The following is a 20,378-nucleotide window of genomic DNA, read 5'->3' as shown; positions in this document are numbered from 1 at the left end:
TAATGTGGATTTGAGCCTATAGTGGCCCAGAAAAAATATGGCCCAGTTATTTTAAAATGTATGTGGGCCACTTTTGGCAAATATTCAGCACAGTAAGCTCTGGTTAATGTGGATTTGAGCCTTAATTGGCCCAGAAAAAATATGGCAAATATGGCCCAGTTATTTTAAAACATATGTGGGCCACTTCTGGCAAATATTCAGCACAGCAAACTCTTTCTAATGCGACTGTGAGCCTAAAGTGGCCCAGAAAAAAATTGGCAAATGTGATCCAGTTATTTTATAACATATGTGGGCCACATTTGACAAGTATTCGGCACAGTAAGCTCTGGCTGATGTGGCTGTGAGCCTATAGTGGCCCAGATGAGATAAGGCAAATATGGACGACTATCTCTGGTGTGAGCTCAAAGCAGCTGAGGTGAGATAAGGCAAATATGGTACTGTTATCCTAAAACATATGATAGGTCAGTTTTGGTAAAGATCAAGTACAGTGATCATTTGATAATTATAGGGCTCAAACCATAGCTCTTTGACATGGCAGATATGGGTAGTAATATAGCTAGTTTGTGGCCCAGATCTGGCAAAAAGGAGCCAACCACCCTAGAGCCATCATTCCATTTAGTATGCAGTCCGGATGTAAATGTCTGGTGTAGGCCAGATCTAGGACAGAATAAAAACAAACTGTGGCCCGGAATAGGCTCAGTTCTGGTTCATTTGGTTGAATTCTGGCCGATATGTGGTATTGCTTTGGCTTAATTGTGGCTCAGATCTGGCAAACAGGAGCGGACCGCCCAAGTGCCATCATTCCATGTGATATGTGGGTCAGGTGTAAGTGTCTGGCTGGATTTGAACCACATAAATTTTGCTAGCTGGGTACAACATAAGCAATTGAAATATTAAAAAATCTGAACAATGATTTTAGACAATAGAAACTCCGGATTACTTTAACAGCCTGTTTATAGGTAAGGTCACACTTTATTTTGATTGTTTGTTGAATTTACATTGCATCTACATGCCAACTAATCCTCATTAGATTATAAATTGGGGTTAGGGTTAGTGTAAGTTGACATGTACTTCTTATAGTCAGTTAAAAGTCTGTTAAAGGAGCATATCAACAGATTTTAAGCAGATCGTCTACTAATACTCAAGTGTACCATTAAAATAAAGTGTTGGCAAAGGTAAAGTTCATACTCTGTTCTTTTGCCGATAATTCTCCACCATTTCTTTTTCATTAATTATCTGACCGCTTGGCTTGCTTGCCTAAGGCATTGTAAGAGTAATACGCATATATATATACTGTGTATGGTTTCTAGTATGACTGAAATTTGTTACAATGTACTTGAAATGGTTTTGCAATAAATACCCCTTTTTTTGTAAATTTCAAGGGGCATATATCTAAAAATAAGAAATATGAGCGCTCAAGAAGGTCTTTTGAGAATGTACTTTTACTCTGGTACTTGCAGTGTTAATAAAATAACATTTCAGCTGATATGAGAAGAGATCAGTTCACTGGTTAGTCCAGACACATCATTTGTTGAGGCAAAATCACATGCCATTTCTATGTGTATATGTGGAAATAATTTCGTCGATGAAATAAAGTCACAACAGACATTATTGCACCTAAAATGGAAATGATTTGATGTTTACTGAGAGGAGATCCAGAGTTGTGTATCATGGGCATAACAGTAAAACTAACTCCATGTTTTTTCCTGTGAATTACCAACAATTTAAACAGCGGATACTCTTCCAACCACATCCAGTGTTGCCAACTTAGCAAATTTGTCGCAAGATTTAGCGACTTTTTAGACCCACCTAGCGACAAATTTTCAAAAAAGCGACTAACGACAAATCTAGCGATTTATTTTATTTATTTATTATTTTGTGTGTATTTGTCACAGATTGGCCAGGCTCTTCCACCAGTATCACGCAACGAGCATCCTCCTCTGAGTATTAACCATGCACAGCTGCACCCAATCACTCAGACTCACTATATAAGCACACACCTCACCTCACTCATTGTCCGGTCTCGTTCCCACGAAGCGGACTCATAGCGAGTACCTCCTGGTAGTCACTATCATTTCATATCATCGTCTGAACTTACCTGATCTCTGTTTCCTTCCAGTCTGTCTAGTGTTCCCGGTGTCCTGTCAGCGTTGTGTGTATCGTCAGTCTGTCTTCCCCACAAGCCCTCTGGTGTGTGCATTCGGTCTTCCTCAGTGTCTGTCATCCAACCTGCCACAAAGAAGGATCATCAGCTCAACCGAACTCCATTCACTTACCCAACGTTATCCTTGTGTACTCCACTGTTGGAATAAACATCTTTCATACTTACTCACCTTGTTTATCCGTCTGCTTCCCTAACAGTATTACTGGAGACTTTTATAGACTGTCATTAGTCCATACTGTACCGTCCGTCCCTACTCTTCTCAACGAGCTGCGGGTGATGCCGCCGGCCCCTACCCTGCCTCAGCTCAGAGCACAGACAGGCAGCCCAGTCCTCGTACAGCAGCCTCTCCCACCTGCAACCTGACAGCAGATAACCCCTCTGCGCACCGACGGCAAATGATTTAGCACCGGGAGTGTGAGGTATTTCCCTTGTACAGTCAAACCGATCTGCTTCTCCTTTATTTTAACAGTTTAATTTGACCGTTTATTCTTTTCTTGTTCACAATCACAGATATTTTAGTGACAATTTCAGAACTTATCTGAGTTTATTACGTCTGAGAGATTATTGCAAATTCACTACACATCTATAATGATATACTGTATTTAACCAGCAGTATATTTTGTTAAATTGACATGCTTATATAAAGCGTAGAGCAAATATAAATACCCCTTTATTGACCATAGGCTGTTAAACAAACAGGGATGGTAGAACGTGATGATGTCAGTAATATGCAAATTAACATATGATGTAATCTAGCGACTTTTCGGGCAGAGCTTAGCGCCTTTTCATTGAAAATAGTTGGCAACAGTGGCCACAACCCAACACTGGGAAACATCCATACACTCTTTCATTCACACACATACACTACAGCCAATTTAGTTCATCAATTACCCTATAGCGCAAGTGTTAGCGCATGTGAAACCGGAGCACCCGGAGGAAATCCACGCCAACACTGGGAGAACATGCAAACTCCCAAACGCCAACTAACTCAGCTGGTACTCAAACCAGCGACCTTCTTGCTGTGAGACAGTCGTGCCACCACGTTGCCCCAAATTTATGTCATGCTTTATATAAAAAATTCAATACAATTTGAAGTAAAGCCAAATAGATCTACGAAATCAAAGCTCTTCGCAGGAGCAGGCATGAGCAGGAAGCAGTTTAACAGGAAGTGGCATTTTCAGCAGAGCTGTGGTTGTCATGTACTGATGAACCGTCTGTTTCCAGTCAATTATAAATCAGACAGTGATCTGATTTAGCAGCTCTTTCATCTCCTCCTGCCACGGTAATATATTTGATATTTTTAATTAATTAATTTAATTAATTATTCATTTTTAAAAGAGATAGAATCATTTTTGTAAATTTGTGTAAATACTTTTATATCAATATATATATATATATATATATATATATATATATATATATATATATATATATATATATATATATATATATATATATATATATATATATATATATATATATATATATATATATATATATATATATATATATATATATATATATATATATCGACTATACATATTTAATACTCATAAGCCATCTAGATCAGGGTACCCAAACTTGTCCTGCTGAGTTTAACTTACTTCAACACTCCTGCCTGGAAGTTTGGAGTATACCAATAAAGAGCTTGATTAGCTGGCTCAGGTGGGTTTAATTGGAGTTGGAATAAAATATGCAGGGCACTGGCCCTCCAGGACCGAGTTTGGACACCCCTGCTCTAGATGTATATTGTTAACGTTATTTTCCACTTATTTTAATGTCCTTCTGTCTTCTTGTGTTGATATGTATGATATAATAGTGATTAATATGATTCTGGTTCTCATTGAACCTGAGTGGTATAAAACTATAGAGATAGTCGAATGAAAATCATAACTAGCATATCGTTGATGTTACTGTTACACAAATTAATGAGGTCGACTACCTGAAATATTACCTCTCCTTTCTTGTGGTTTTGAACCTGTGTGCCCTTTTTTTTGTGGAATATATTTTGAGAAATGGTTTATTTTATAAATGCTCATATTTTCCCTAACATCTAGTGCATTCATTTCACTAATTGGAGAAATCCACACAAGTTTTTGTATGACATACAACAATATGGGGGGGGGGGGTTGTGTTTTTAATTTAGTTTAAACTGTCCTACATTTCCTTCTTACTTAACCATAGACTAGGCCAAAGAGTAACAGAGCAAACCTCAAGAACAAACAGGCACGCGTGCACAGGCCTCATCCTTTAAAACGCAGACCACAGTAACCATGACAACCAAACAAAGTCATACTTTATATAATAAACATTCAGTAAGCCAGTGAAAAATAACCAATTACCAGGTACCAAAACACACACACACACACAATATCAATAAATGCAGCACATGGGGATCAAAAAAATTCATTTAAATGAATCCATAAAGCAATTTGTACGAATCACAGAGTCATTATTATAATCCACCGACTCTAAAACCTTCCTCAGTTTATCAGACAGTAAAGGAAAAATAGACCACAGAGATGGAGACTTTACTGCTGTTTACACACTTAAGTGTAGTAAATAGTGGTTACTGTGATTTTAGTGTTGGGGTAAGCAAAATAATCTCATTTCAAACTGAAAGCGAGTTTATTTGGCAGATTATTTAGCTTGTTTTAAGCAAAAACTCACTTAAGATTTATTATTTCTGCAAAAAATAGAGCAATATTATTGCTTTTATAGCAAATGCTTCTTGATGTAAGAATTATTTTATTATTTTGACTAAAAACAAGATAAAAACTAAGAAAACAAGTAAGAAAAGCATTCAAGGGGCTTATACACTGGACATTTCAGGGTTTGTGATGTCACTAATCCCAGGAAGTAACTCATCTAAAGCTACAAAGGTGAAATCCTAATCTATAACCCCTTAGTGACATGTGGTCTGATATATATAGTCCCCAACCATGTGTGTGTAACATAACTATTCAATATGGATATTTTCTGCCACACGAATAAGTGCTTAAAAATATATTTTTCCCCATACAGTGAGCTTTAAATGCACTGAAAGTCAGCGATTGGTATTATAGCTTATACTTTGCATTTAGCATGTAGCATTTGTTGTGCGATCATTTGAAGTCTTAGTCTGCGTCCGAAATCGCCTACTACTCAGTAGATACTGCATTTTAATTTAAATGTACTACTCTGCTGTTAGAAAAGTTCGTTCTATACAGTATGAAAGTGAGCAGTATGAATGGAATTCGGATGTACTACATCCGCCATTTTGTCATGGTCACGTGACCTACCTGCATAAGTTGTGTCGCTTTACTCCCATTCATAAATTCGCTCGCGGGGCATCATGGGATAGCGCAGCATGCATGGGATGCGCACTTCAGAATCTCGCCGGAAGTAGTCAGTCATCCGGGTACTTCTCGCATACTGATTTCCGAATTCTATGAATTCAGACATACTACTCTGCTCGTATACTGATTTTAGCGTACTGTATAGTATGGAAGTATGCGGTTTCGGACGCAACCTTAGTGTATGCCTGTTAATGAGTGCATGACAGTGTGTGTGTATAATGTCTTTCTCTTTTTTTCTCTTCAAACTAGACAGCGACTATTCAATGATGGCGCGTTGTCTCAAAAGCAATTCAGCAAGGTGATGACACACACACACACACACACACACACACACTTTTTTCTTGCATTTATCTCAGTGGGGACTAATATATGTCATGATGTTTCTACTGTACAATCTTCTCTCCCTCTACCCCTAAACTCACCTACCCCTTACCACAAAAAAAGTTAACTTTTTCTAAATACTTAATTCTGTCTGATTTGTAAGCATGTTTGACACAAGTCCCCATGAGTCTGTGTGCATTCAGGTTTACGTCCCCACTGGGATATAAAAACAAGTACACACATGTCCAATTGTTAAATCTCAGACTAATCAATGTCGTTGAATTCTACATGTGTGATAAATCAAATCTGACTCCAGTGCTCTTCTTTCAGATGTATGGTTGCTTCCCTTGTGATCACAGTGATAGTGATACTCATTGTTGTGCGCATTGTGTTCTCCAATACGTGCTATGCTAAAGCAGCAGTGGCAGCTGATGCCAGGAAATGCTCTGAGATTGGAAGGTATGATTTAAAGAGCCATTACAAAAATATAAGTCTGCATTATTACTATTTAAAGCCAATACAGTAATGCACTGTGCAATTTTAATAATACTTTACAATTAGCTATAGTAAAAAGCATGCATTATATTTAGCATTTAACAAATTAGAACTAAAATCAAGACATGTCAAACCAGTGCTTAATTTGTAAATTGCGATGTCCCGGAACAGGTAGGGCTAACGGAACCAGCATGTTACCAGAGGAGGGAGAGGTGTTGTCGCAAATGAAGGCAAAAAAAAAGGGGGTAGGGGGTGTCAGAGGAACGAGAAAAGTGGGGATAGGGGGGGGGTATTGCAGATGAAAGTGATTAGTGGGGGTGGGGTGGGGTTAAGATGGAGGTCACGGACGAAAGTGAAGACGGTTGGGGAGCTGCGAAAAGTGAAGAGTGTTGGGAAGCCACAGAGTGAGGAGGGGGATCGGTAGAATGAGGTCTGAATCCAGCTTGTTGGCACAAATTAAGCCCTGTGTCACACACACACACACACACACACACACACACACACACACACACACATAAGATTTATCTGTGAATCTGATGTCATCAATATGCATGTTTAGTAACCTCATGCTGAAATAATCCCTCACAGCAAATATAAACAATCTGTAGCCTTAATTTAGCTCAAAACTTGTCTTGACAATTAAATTAATTATTTTTGACATTGAATGATTAATTTTGACAATTCCCCATCTGTTTTAAGTTGTCGTGCTGATTGTATCATCAAGTTTGGTGCTATTATTGATTATTGGTTTGTGTGTGGTAATAGTTGAAGTCAAACTGCAGGGAAGCATCTTAAATCTTTAATCAGAAGGAAAGTTTGATCATAAAGGTCATTAATCAGCTGCTGGTGAACATGTCAGACCAGACCAGAGATTAGTTTAGTATTATAGGAATCTTTGGGATTTCCAAAATTAGTTTCAGACAACCAAATTATGGTTAAAAATCGCACAGTGTGAGTTGGGCTTTAAAGAATTAGTTTACCCAAACCTAAAAAAATTTACTTAATTACTCACCATTGTGTAGTTTGAATAGCAAAACTTTTGTCTGTCTTTGAAACACTAATTAGGATCTTTTAGATTGAATCTAAGCGCTCCCTCATCCTCCATAGACAGCAAGCGTCCCACTCAAAGTCCGAAATAAGAAACAAAACCAGTATCAAAACAGTCCATGTGACTTCAACTGAAGCTCTTTTGTGCACCAAATAAAAAACTTCTTATGCCACAGGTCTGGGTGCACACTTACGTAGAGTAATATGACAGATTTGCCATTATAGTCAGCAGTGAAACATGCCAGTGTTATATTGCCTGTTGTTAAAATGCACCCTAACCCTATAACATGGATGACATAGATCACAGGTGTCAAACTCAGTTCCTGGAGGGCCGCAACTCTGCACAGTTTAGCTTTAACCTTCATTAAACACACCTGACAAATTAATTGAGTCTTTCAGGATTCTTTGAAACCTCCAGGTAAGTGTATTAAATGATGGTTTTAACTAAACTGTGCTGGACTGCGGCTCTCCAGGAGCTGAGTTTGACACCCCTGACATAGATGAACACATGTTTTGTATGATTACAGTTGAAGCACTGAAGTCACATGGAATATTTTGACAATGTTTTGGTCTTTGTTTTGGACTCTTACACTATAAACCCAAATGCTCAAAATAATTAAATTGATTGAGTAGTATAAACTCAATTTTCTAAAACAGTTCTCAAAAACTCAAATAGTTTAAGTTTGTGTGACTTTTTTATAGGTTTTGAGTGAATTAAACTTATTATTTTTGATTAACTGGAACAACTTGCTCATTAAGTAAGTGCCACTTAGGAGTATCATTTAATTTTACTTGTTAATGTCAATGTCAATTGTATTTATATAGCACTAATAAATGCAACCAAAGGTTGACCAATGTGCTGCACGATACAAATCACAAAGAGAAAGATATAAAATAAGATTTTTTTTTGTAGTTTCAACATGCTGACTGCGTATGACATCAACCTGTGTGTGTGTGGTGTTAAAATATTTAAGTTGATTTCATAACAAGTTTTAATTTAACTGTAATGAAAAGGTCTAAGTAGCATGTAATCAAAATAATTAAGTTTTGAAGACTTAAATCTTTTAAGTTTATGAACTTAAAAATTTTGAGGCAACGAGTTACATCAAATTTTTTGAGTTCTGCTTACTTATTTGGGTTTACAGTGTACTGTCTATAGAGTCTACATGATGAGATCTAAAATATCTTAATTAGTTTCAAAGTTGAATGAAAGTCTTGGCACTGGAATCGACACAAGGTTGAGTGACAGAACTTTCATTTTTGGGTGAACTAACTGTTTAAGATAGTCCATTGTTTTGATTCTCTCTCCGTCTTTGCAGGGATATCCTGCAGCGCAATGGTTCAGCAGTGGATGCTGCTATCGCTGCTCTGCTGTGTGTGAGTGTGGTTAATGCTCAGAGTATGGGCATCGGTGGAGGACTGGTGTTCACCATATACAATGTTTCATCAGGTACAGTATGTGGATTTACCAGATTCACACAACAGTCTGCTACAATGGCAGATCTTACCCCATTGTCAGATTATTTTGCTTGTTTGAAAGTAAAACTTACTTCATTTTGACTCATTATTTCTGAAAACAACACAATATTTAGTGCTTGTCTTTAAAATGCTTCTTGATTTTAGAATTTTTTGGGTTTTTGGACTAGAAACAAGACAAAAACTAAGTAAGAAACACATTTTTTGCAGTAAAGGCATTAGTTTTTATACCCTGTCTTGTGTTGGTGTAGAATATTTCCTTAGGATTTATACACTCTTATTTAGTAATCTCCACTTAGATGTTTTTCTGATTCATAATTTCCACCTAGTTTTTCTGATATGCGTTTGCTTCCTGAACAAGTTTGTTTGTTGCTGAAGTTCATAGATTGGCAGGCCATTTTATTAAAAATGTTTCCTATATTCAACTCAGTTCCATTCATCTTTATTTCTATAGCGCTTTTAACAATATAGATTATCAAAGCAGCATAAGATAGATAGAACACAGACGGAGAAGTTCTAGTAAATTAATAGTGCTTCAGTTCAGTTCATTCATTCATTTTCTTTTTGGCTTAGTCCCTTTATTAATCTGGGGTCGCCACAGCGGAATGAATCGCCAACTTATCCAGCATATGATTTATGCAGCGGATGCCCTTCCAGCTGCAACCCATCACTGGGAAACTCTTCAGTTCAGTTGTCACAGTTTAAGTTCAGGGTGGTTCAGTGTAATGTAAATGTTTATATGAATAAGCCAGAAGTCTATATGAAAGGCTTATTAAAACAATTAGAACCTGGAGCATGTTGTGGACTATCAGATGTTCATGTTTTGACCCTCAGGAAAAGTGGAGACCATTAACTCAAGAGAAACTGCTCCGATGAGCGCTTCGGAGAACATGTTTGGTAAAAACCCAGAGAAAGCAAAACCAGGTAAGCCACAGTAAACCTGCCAATCCACAACGACCTTACAAGACAGATTTAGTAAACACAGTCCAGACAGAAGTTCATTTCCAAATGAGATTTGACTAATAACGTATGGATGTTTTAGTTCTTAAGGAACCTGGTCACTCCTCTTTGTTTTATCCTGATTGGCAGGGTTGTTCATAGCTGTACCAGGAGAACTGCGCGGCTATGCATTGGCACACAAAAGACACGGAAAACTACCATGGAAAGAGCTGTTTGAGCCCAGTATTAAGCTGGCATTGGAGGGATTTAAGATTGGCAAAGCCCTGGCCAATGCCATCAATGAGACGAGAGCCACAATTCAGAGAGATTCAACTCTGTGGTACGTAAAAACCATTAGCATTCATTAACATTTATGAAAGTAATTATCACTGAGTAATACACAATACAACATGTCAGTATTTCTACTAAATTACAATTACTAAAATATCCAAGAGCCAGATGCACCTCTGTCTCTTTAATTATAACATCATCTTGCTTCTGCTCTTTCTCTTCTTTTCAGTGAAGTGTTTTGCGACTCAAACAACACCCTCCTGAAGGAAAATGATACTATAAGATTTCCCAAACTAGCTGAAACCTACAGGAAGATATCCGAAGAAGGACCGGATGCATTTTACAATGGGTCCCTGACTCAGAGCATAGTGGATGATATCAAAGCTGCAGGTATCTTATTATTATATTTTACATCTGAAGGTCTGCTGAACTAATTTGATATACTGTATGATTCTGTCTAAATCTTTGTTTCTGCAGGAGGAATCATCACACATGAGGACCTAAAGGCTTATGAGCCAGTGTTGACAGAGCATGCATTGAACTTTACAGTGGGGAAATACATATTTCATGCTCCTGGTGCTCCTTTTGGTGGACCTGTGCTCGCTATGATACTCAAAATAATGAAAGGTGAGTGAATATGTGTTAATGCCACATTCGCACAGCAACACATTCCATAATTGACCCCTTATAATGGTTATATTCACACATTTCAGATATTTACAGCAGCATATATAAACAAATATAGTAAATAAAAGGGCGTCACGATGCCGCAGTGGGTAGCATGATCGCCTCAAAGCAAGAAGATTGCTGGTTCGAGCCTCAGCTGGTTCAGTTGGTGTTTCTTTGTGGAGTTTGCATGTTCTCTTAGTGTTGGCGTGGGTTTCCTCCGGGTGCTCCGGTTTCCCCCACAGTCCAAACACATGCGCTATAAGGGGAATTGGGTCAGCTAAATTGTCTGTAGTGTATGTGTGTGAATGAGTGTGTATGGGTGTTTCCCAGTACTGGGTTGCAGCTGGAAGGGTATCCGCTGCGTAAAACATATGCTGGATAAGTTGGCGGTTCATTCCACTGTGGCGATCCCAGATTAATAAAGGGACTGAGCCGAAAAGAAAATAAATGAATGAATAGTATACAATAGACATGCATATATTTCATCACAGGCTCGTTCTGAAAACGTAGCCCTATTTACTGTACTTTTCTTGAGGTCGTGAATTATGTAGCCAGAGCTACATATGGCAGCATTTCGTCTTTAAAGCAAATGCTACGGCGCGGTATGACGCTGTTCCTTTTCCCACTTACCAGCTGACCCCTTACCTTCATATGGATGGCTTTCCCGCTGTTACCAGTTTGTCTGGTAGCTCGACAAGTATGTTGACGGACTTGAGACGCAGATAGGAGTTGACAGTGACCACAGGGTTTGAGTCCTGTAAAGAACAGTTTCAGAAAGCGGGCAAGATAAAATCAAAAGCTAAAAAATAAAATAAACAAGTAAATAACAGGGTGAGAGCGTGGTAAAATCTGAAAACGTGGTAAAAACAGGGGGCTCTTCTTTATCTGGATTGCTATTTAAAACAATTGGGTTTTGGGAAAGGGGGAGGGTGGGGGATCATTCAGTTGGTCAGTCAGTAAATCAGTCACCATCATCATAATCAGTCGACAGTGGCCTCTAGTGGATTTAAGTGAGAACAGCAGGCACAAATGGCACTCGTAAAGGAATTTTAGATCTGAAAAAGCATACACAGCGGCCTCTGGTGGACTCGCAAAAACAAAAACGGCAAAAAAAATGTAGCTCCTGGGATTTATTTGGTGCTCTCCGGAAATGTATTTAGTGGTACATTTTCAGAATGAGCTTGGGTTAATATATTTCTATACATAAATAAATAAATATATATATATATATATATATATATATATATATATATATATATATATATATATATATATATATATATATATATATATATATATATATATATATATATATATATATGGTCACGCTTTACAATAAGGTTCATTAGTTAATGCATTTACTAACATGAACTAATCATGAACAACACTTGTACAGCATTTATTAATCTTAACTGAACATTTACTGATGCTTTATTATCATCCAAGTCCATGCTTGTTAACATTACTTATTGCATCGTGAGTTAACATGAACTAACAATGAACAGCTGTATTTTCATTAACTAACGTTAACTATATATATATATACAGTATACAGTACGCGCAAATAAATTTTGTAAATATGAGCTTTTATATTGGATGTGATTAATCGTGATCGTTTGACAGCTCAAATTTTATAATAAACTAACAGACACACTTAAGTCTTCAATTTTATCCTTCAGTTCTTAAAATATGTGAAGTTTCACAATCTAAGTTTGAGAGGAGCACGTGATATGATTGATCGCAGCTCGACTCTCATCTGTAATCATTAGTTAGCCAATCAGATTAATCCAAACTCGCTATAGGTATAGCCTGGCTAAAACTCCCTTATCTTCATTTTCCTAAGAAACCCCCATCCCCCCATCTCCCCCTTTACTCCTTTTCCAGGGGGAGCTCGAGAACTACCTGATCTTGTCCTCTCCTTACATGCTCATTGACCATGCAGGAGCCCTGGGCTCAGATATCTCCGAGCTCAGGGTTTCCCCCCATGACAGCATGCCAAACCTGCTATGATTATCAAGCAATATCTAAGTGTGAGCTCTTGAAATAGAAATTAAAGGTTCATTTCAAATGATTAAACATTTGATTTCAGGTTACAACATCTCCTGGAAAAGTATGGCCACAACAGGGAATAAGACTCTGACCTATCATCGCCTAATAGAGGCTTTCCGATTCGCTGATGTCCAGAAGAGTAAACTTGGAGACCCGTGCTATGAAAACATCACTGAGGTGAATTTAACTATACTTATCAACTTCATGGCCCTCTATCATAGCTACCAGGGCATCATTAGGCTTTGACCCCAAACAACAATACATTTTGGACTCCTAGGATCACTTTTCCCCAAACTTGATCAAGAGTGTACCACAGATTTTCACAGAAACATATTTTAAAAATCTAATATATGTTTCTTTATTTAACCAGATAAAAACCCATTGAGATCAAGATCTCATTTACAAGGGTGACCTGGCCAAGAGGTCTGCAACACACCACTTCTGAAAAAAAAAAATAATATTAATAATAAATAGAAAATTAAGATATAAAAATACAGTTTAGTTGTTCAGCTACACCACATTACAATATGTTAAAAACACAATCATTGAGAAATGGACTGTTGCTGTTTGTTATAAAGGATAGAGCCAAAAGATGTCATTTGGATGAGCTCAGACATTTATAGATCAGACTGAAGAGTGTTCCAGGATGAGGGAGCGCATGACTATTCAATTCAATTCAATTTACCTTTATTTGTATAGCGCTTATACAATGTAGATTGTGTCAAAGCAGCTTCACATAAAAGGTCACAGTAAATAGGAACAGTGTAGTTCAGTTTGTAGTGTTTAAGTTCAGTTCAGTTGAGCTCAGTTCAGTGTGGTTTAATAATCACTACTGAGAGTCCAAACACTGAAGAGCGAATCCAACGATTCCAACAGATCCCAAACCATGCAAGTGGCGACAGCGGAGAGGGAAAAAACTTCAATTGACGAAAAACGACCATTTTAATTTCTCCGCTGGCCAAACGTCTTGTGCAGAGCTGCAGTCTCAGCGAAGGAGGCTGGAAGCTGGCCTCAGCAAAGACTCGTCTGTCCCTGGAGCATCACAGGAATCAGTCTCATGCTCTCCACTCCTCCATGACCACCACAGCAGCTGCTCAGGATACGGATACTAAAGGCTCGCTTCCCTATTTCAGTTCGAACCCGGGGAACAGTCAGATGATAAGATTCACTTGAACGTAGGGCGTACTGGCTTTTTGACTTATGATGAAGGGAACTTAGGTATGAAGGCACCAGTCCCAGAAGAGCTTTGTATAATAGCTATGTTTCCATCCAAAGACTTGTGGGCAAAACTGTGATATTACATAAAATGTTTGCGGTTTAAATCGGCATTTCCAATCAATGATAAACAGAAGAGAGCAAAATCATCACTTCTTGATAAACCTGCACACATATGAGCCAGAGAAGTGGAGTTTGCTGCACTGTTGGGATTCTCCACTGTAGTGTTTGTTCTCCTCTTATAAATGAGTTGCGTCTCAGAAGACTAAATGCAATGAACGCGGTGGCTTTTGGAGGCGTGAGATGGCAGCGCAGACAAATGCTCAAGACACTTCTGGAGGCAATAATAATGGAAGAATAATACTGAAGCACTGTGATGACGGACTGACGGAGGGCTGAGGCCATTTACAATCAGCACAACAACATTTCACATCTGCAACAATAGAAAGCTGGAAACATGGAGATCTGCAGACCAACATTAATGATGCAAAGACCTTCACACACATTTATATCTGTCAAAATCATCTGGCAGGAACTAAATCACATCAGTTTTACATATAAAATTTATTCAGTAAATGTAAATATGAAATATCATATTGATATTTCCATTTTTATGCAATATTTCCAAAATGCACATAAAAATAGGATGGATGGAAACATATTGTCTTCTTTATTGACTCTGATAACATTCCTTCTAAATGCAGAGTTCCCTCAGACTTTCTCAAAGCCTTTCGGTGCTCCTTTATTTACATATTTCGCTTATTTTATTTCTCAGCATGTCAAAAACATGGCCTCAGACAGCTTTGCAGACCGCATCAGGAGTAAGATTAAAGATGACCTCAAACAAACCAGCTATGATGAGCAGGAGGACATTACTTCTGTACCTGAAGACCACGGCACATCTCACGTCTCTGTCCTCGATAAAGACGGTAGTGCGGTGGCTGTGACCAGCAGCATCAATAACTAGTATGTTATCCGAAACACACAGTTTGCATTGGATTTAGCTGTAAATCACTACTTTAGGCAGATTTAGGCACACCTTTGATTACTTTTAGCTGTCTTTTCAACATTGTAAATAAATTCAGGGTTCCACACAATTCATTCATGTTGTCCCAACACAAATCGATTACGTAAACTTAACGCTTTTAACAAATTGATGTGGATTGAACATAAAAATTAAGTTAAAAATTAGAATTGTGTTGTTTCAGCTCATTTTAATTAAGTAGTTTGAACAAGTTTTAAAATTATTATTTTTTGAGTGAGTTGTGAGACAAGCGTGCATGTTGTTTATGGCGAATCAGGTGAAATTTAAATGCTTATCCATGTGTTTCAGTAGAAAAATGTTAAAGGCACACTCAACTTTTTAAAAATAGCCTCATTTTACATTTAATCCATTCAGCCAAACTGGTCGTAGCATTTTTAGCTTAGCTTAGCATAGTCTATTAAATCAGATTAGACCATTAGCATCTCGCTCAAAATTTTCAAAAAATTTGTTTAGATAAATTTGTTATTTAAAGCTTGACTGTTTTGTATTTACATGTTTACTAAGACTGATGGAAAATGAAAAGGTCTATACTATACTATACTATACTATACTATACTATACTATACTATACTATACTATACACTAAACTATACTATACTATACTATAGCTATAGCTAAACTCTAGGCCAGGGATGGGCAAACTCGATCCTGGAGGGCCGGTGTCCTGCATAGTTTTGCACCAACCCTAATCAAACACACCTGCTTGTAGCTTTCTAGTGATCTTGAAGACACTAATTAGGGTGTTCAGGTGTGTTTGATTAGTGTTGGAGCAAAACTCTGCAGGGACACCGGCCCTTGAGGATCGAGTTTGCACATGCCTGCTCTAGGCTTTTGAATTTTGATTATTACGCTAGAATCAGAGTATAGTTTCAGAAAATAGCAACTTTTAATTTTTTTAAATTAGTCTTAATACATGATATAACTACAGTAAAGGTTAACTTTAAATAGGAAAATGAGCAAAACTTTTTTTGAGTGAGATGCTAATGGTCCAATCCGATTCAATGATCTATGCTAAGCTAAGCTAAAAGTGACTAGACCCTACTAGACACATAGATCAGCTGAATGTATTAAAAATGGTAAAACTCATCTGTTTACAATAGAAGAGCTGCAAAATTGGCCTATTTCCAATAAATAAATAAATAAATAAAGTAGAATATTCCTTTAAGGCCTGGTTTTACAGACTTCTTGAGACAAAACGAAGGCAGTGATATATTTTAAGATCAGTCAGTGCAAGTTTACTTTTGGTTTCAATGGGTCAGAAAGAATTGTTTTAGTCTGGGATTATTAAGTAAACTCAGTGGTGTATAATAATAGCATGTTGAAAGCTGTCAGGCAGATTTGGCAGAGTCATTAACTCTCAGACGAAATATCAACATGTCGAAATACCTCATGCATATTTATATGGCGATGTTACAGGGCATTTGAATGTTTTGAGAATTACATTTTACACGTAGTACACTTATTTACACATGCTCTGATTATTTTCAACAAGTGTGTGTGTGTGTTTGCATGTGTGTGCTTGTGTCTGTGTGTTTGCATGTGTGTGTGTGTTCTCCCAGTTTCGGGTCTGGTGTGATGTCACGCTCCACAGGCATTATTTTTAATGATCAGATGTGGGATTTCATTGAACCTGAGCTGATAAGTGGACCCAACAAAAACAACAAAATTAAACCAGGTACTAAGATTTCAGGAGATTAAAGTACAATCCTCTACATGAATGCATATCCTGACATGTTTTTTTGACCAGGTAAAAGGCCACTGTCATCAATGTGTCCCACAATAATATTTGAGAAAGACGACCGCAAAAACAAAGTGAGAATGGTGGTCGGAGGTGCAGGAGGGACCAATATCACCACATCTGTGGCTCAGGTGATACAAATATATCAACAGATAACAATAAGATATGAAATAAACAACGCTCAACTATATTAGACACAGATTGGCAATCAATATCAATGCATTGACATTTGATTCATTATTCTGAACTATAAAAACATCTATTTGTTAATGGACTACATGCAGTTAAAGTCTGAATTATTCGCCCTCCTGTTCAATTTGAATTGTTTTATATTTTTCCCCAAATTCTGTTTTAATGGAGTAAATTTGGTTAATCAGGCAAGTTATGGTAATTATAACAGTGCTGTATTATCAACCACTGTTGTGTACATACAGTTGAAGTCAGAATTATTAGCCCCCTTTGAATTTTATTTCTTTTTTTAAATATTTCCTAAATAATGTTTAACAGGGCAAAGAAATTTTTACAGTATGTCTGATAATATTTTTTCTTCTGAAGAAAGTCTTATTTGTTTATTTCGGCTAGAATAAAAGCAGATTTTAATTTTTTAAAAGCCATTTTAAGGTCAATATTATTAGCCCCTTTAAGCTATATTTGTTATCAATAGTCTACAGAACAAACCATCATTATACAGTGACTTGCCTAATTACCCTAACCTGCCTAGTTAACCTAATTAAGCTAGTTAAGTATAACTATTATGATTAGAAATGTGTTGAAGAAATCTGCTCTCCGTTAAACAGAAATTAGGGAAAAAATAAACGCATTTCTAATCATAATAGTTTTAAAAACTCATCTCTAATAACTGATTTATTGTCTCTTTGTCATGATGACAGTTAATAATATTAGACTAGATATTCTTCAAGACACTTCTATACAGCTTAAAGTGACATTTAAAGGCTTAACTAGGTTAATTAGGTTAACTAGGCAGGTTAGGGTAATTAGGCAAGTTATTGTATAACGATGGTTTGTTCTGTAGACTACCGAGAAAAATATATAGCTTAAAGGGGCTAATAATATTGACCTTAAAATGCTTTTATTCTAGTGAAATAAAATAAATAAGACTTTCTCCAGAAGAAAAAATAGTGTCAGATATACTGTGAAAATTTCCTTGCTCTGTTAAACATCATTTTGGAAATATTTAAAAAAGAAAAGGGGGGTGAATAACTCTGACTTCAACTGTACATAAAATTATATGAGATAATATACCTCAATGTACAAGATAATATCAACAGATTTAAATGAGAACATATGTCTTAAATATATTGATTTATATTATATAATATACTCTATATTATAATTATTATATTATATATTGTTTACATGGTAAATATGAAATAATGTAATGTACAATGTCATGTATTTTTAAATATAATAGATTGAATAATACATCAATATAGTTCACATTAACTCAGGGGTGTCCACACTCAGTCCTGGAGGGCCGGTCTCTTGCAAAGTTTAGTTCCAAACCCAATCAAACACACATGGACCAGCTAATCAAGCTCTTACTAGGCTTTCTAGAAACATCCATGTAAGCAAGTTGGAGCTAAAATCTTTAGCACACCAGCCCTCCAGGACCGAGTTTAGACACCCCTGCATTAACTGAATGATGTTTATTTCAAAAGCAGCAGTAGAAGGGACAAATGGCATGCTGGTTTGCTAATAGGGATTTGCCATATATGCGATACCATAATTAATGATATGGCAAATATAGCACATATGTTTAATCGAGTTAATTAGGTCAATTAGGCAAGTTAGGGTGATTAGGCAAGTCATTGTATAACAGTGGTTTGTTCTGGAGACAATCCAAAACTAATATTGCTGAAGGGGATAATAATATTGACCTTAAAATGGCTTTAAAACTATTAAAAATTGCTTTTATTCTAGCCTAAATAAACAAATAAGACTTTCTCCAGAAGACAAAATATTAGAGGAATTACTGTGAAAAATTCCTGACTCAACATCGTTTGGGATATATGTAAATATATATACAGAGAATGGAAATAGCATTATTCTCAGACCCTAGGTGCGAAACAGATAATATTAGCACAAAAAGTACAATTTTTAAAAGAAATTATAATAAATACAATCACACATATAACATAATCTAAAAAGATATGTAAAAAAAATAAACTTGTAAGCAAAGCAATTACAGTTAACGGCACACAGCAATGAGGCAAACCAGAGTTGTGCAGAAGCAAAACAGTATATAGTGCAAAAAGTACAGTAGAATGCAAAACAGTACCAAAAGCATATAAATATGAGTGTGCCAGTGTACGTAAAGCTGCTTCTGTTTCTCTTTTTCCAGGTGATCTTAAACCACCTGTTCTTTGGCTTTGACCTGCAGAAGTCTGTTAATACATCCAGAGTTCAGATCACGCTTAATGTGACAAACGTGGAGAAAGATTTTGATAAGGTAGGATATCCACACTTCATACGTTTGTCATGCAAATTAGATGCACAACTTCAGACCAGTGATGATTCTAATCATTTTCTCTGTGTGTTTCATGAATGCAGGCGGTAATTGAAGGCTTGAGGCAGAAGAATCATCCTATTCTTCATAATACTGCATTATCTGTGGTTCAGGCCATTGGACGAAAAGGGAAGAAACTCTGTGCTGAATCTGACCCGAGAAATGACGGTTATGCTGCTGGATACTGAACGCTGCTTCTGTGTTTGTCAGTAGTTTTATTTAACATACAGTTGAAGTCAGAATTATTCGTTCTACTGTGATTTACTTTGTCAAATATTTCCCAAATGATGTTGAACAGATTCAGGAATTTCTCACAGTATTTCCTCTAATATTTGTTCTTCTGGAGAAAGTCTTATTTATTTTATTTCAGCTAGAATAAAAGCAGTTTTTAATTGTTTTAAAGACATTTTGAGGTCAATATTATTAGCCCCCTTAAGCATTATTAGTTTTGGATTGTCTCCAGAATAAACCACTGTTATACAATGACTTGACTAATTACCCTAACTTTACCCTAATTACCCTAGTGAAGCCTTTAAATGTCACTTTAAGCTGTATAGAAGTGTCTTGAAGAATATCTAGTCTAATATTATTTACTGTCATCATGGTGAAGAGAAAAGAAATCAGTTATTAGAGATGAATTATTAAACTATTATGTGCAGAAATGTGTTGGAATAATCTGCTCTCCATTGAACAGAATTTGGGGGAAAAATATAAATGAATTAAAATTAAACAGGAGGAATAATTCTGACCTCAACTGTATATATATAGTGCTCTATAAAAGGATGAGCACGCATCGGGAAATTGAAGATGCATCAAAATGCACCAAGCATTTAAAAATAATTAAAAATAAATCAAAGCTCTGAACGATGAAAAAAAAAACATTCAAATATGATTCTCTTGATTTACTGAATGTTTGAAGTTAAGTGCTTGTAAACTGTTTATTTGGGCTGAATTTAAGTAAACAAATTTCTAAATTTAATTTGTTTGTTTAAATTAAACCCATATTATTTGTTTGCAACAGTTTTGCAGAACTCATTTTTTCAGTGTAGTTTAATAATTTAAAA

At 36.5% G+C, this 20,378-nt stretch overlaps 1 protein-coding gene across 1 annotated transcript; it reads left to right on the top strand.

The window, feature by feature from the left end:
• Positions 1 to 5,768: 5,768 nt before the first annotated feature.
• Positions 5,769 to 19,566, top strand: LOC130229801 (glutathione hydrolase 1 proenzyme-like). Its single transcript, XM_056459091.1, has 13 exons — positions 5,769 to 5,800; positions 6,154 to 6,282; positions 8,685 to 8,815; positions 9,676 to 9,765; positions 9,931 to 10,120; positions 10,301 to 10,461; positions 10,549 to 10,698; positions 12,830 to 12,966; positions 14,780 to 14,970; positions 16,609 to 16,724; positions 16,797 to 16,918; positions 19,150 to 19,257; positions 19,359 to 19,566. Exons 1-13 carry the CDS (start codon positions 5,769 to 5,771, stop codon positions 19,500 to 19,502), a joined length of 1,701 nt encoding a protein of 566 aa, XP_056315066.1. The 3' UTR covers positions 19,503 to 19,566.
• The last annotated feature ends 812 nt before the right edge of the window (positions 19,567 to 20,378 follow it).

The sequence above is a fragment of the Danio aesculapii genome, chromosome 1, assembly GCF_903798145.1.
Source record: "Danio aesculapii chromosome 1, fDanAes4.1, whole genome shotgun sequence".
NCBI lineage: Eukaryota > Metazoa > Chordata > Actinopteri > Cypriniformes > Danionidae > Danio > Danio aesculapii.
This window is presented reverse-complemented; position numbering and strand designations above follow the sequence as displayed.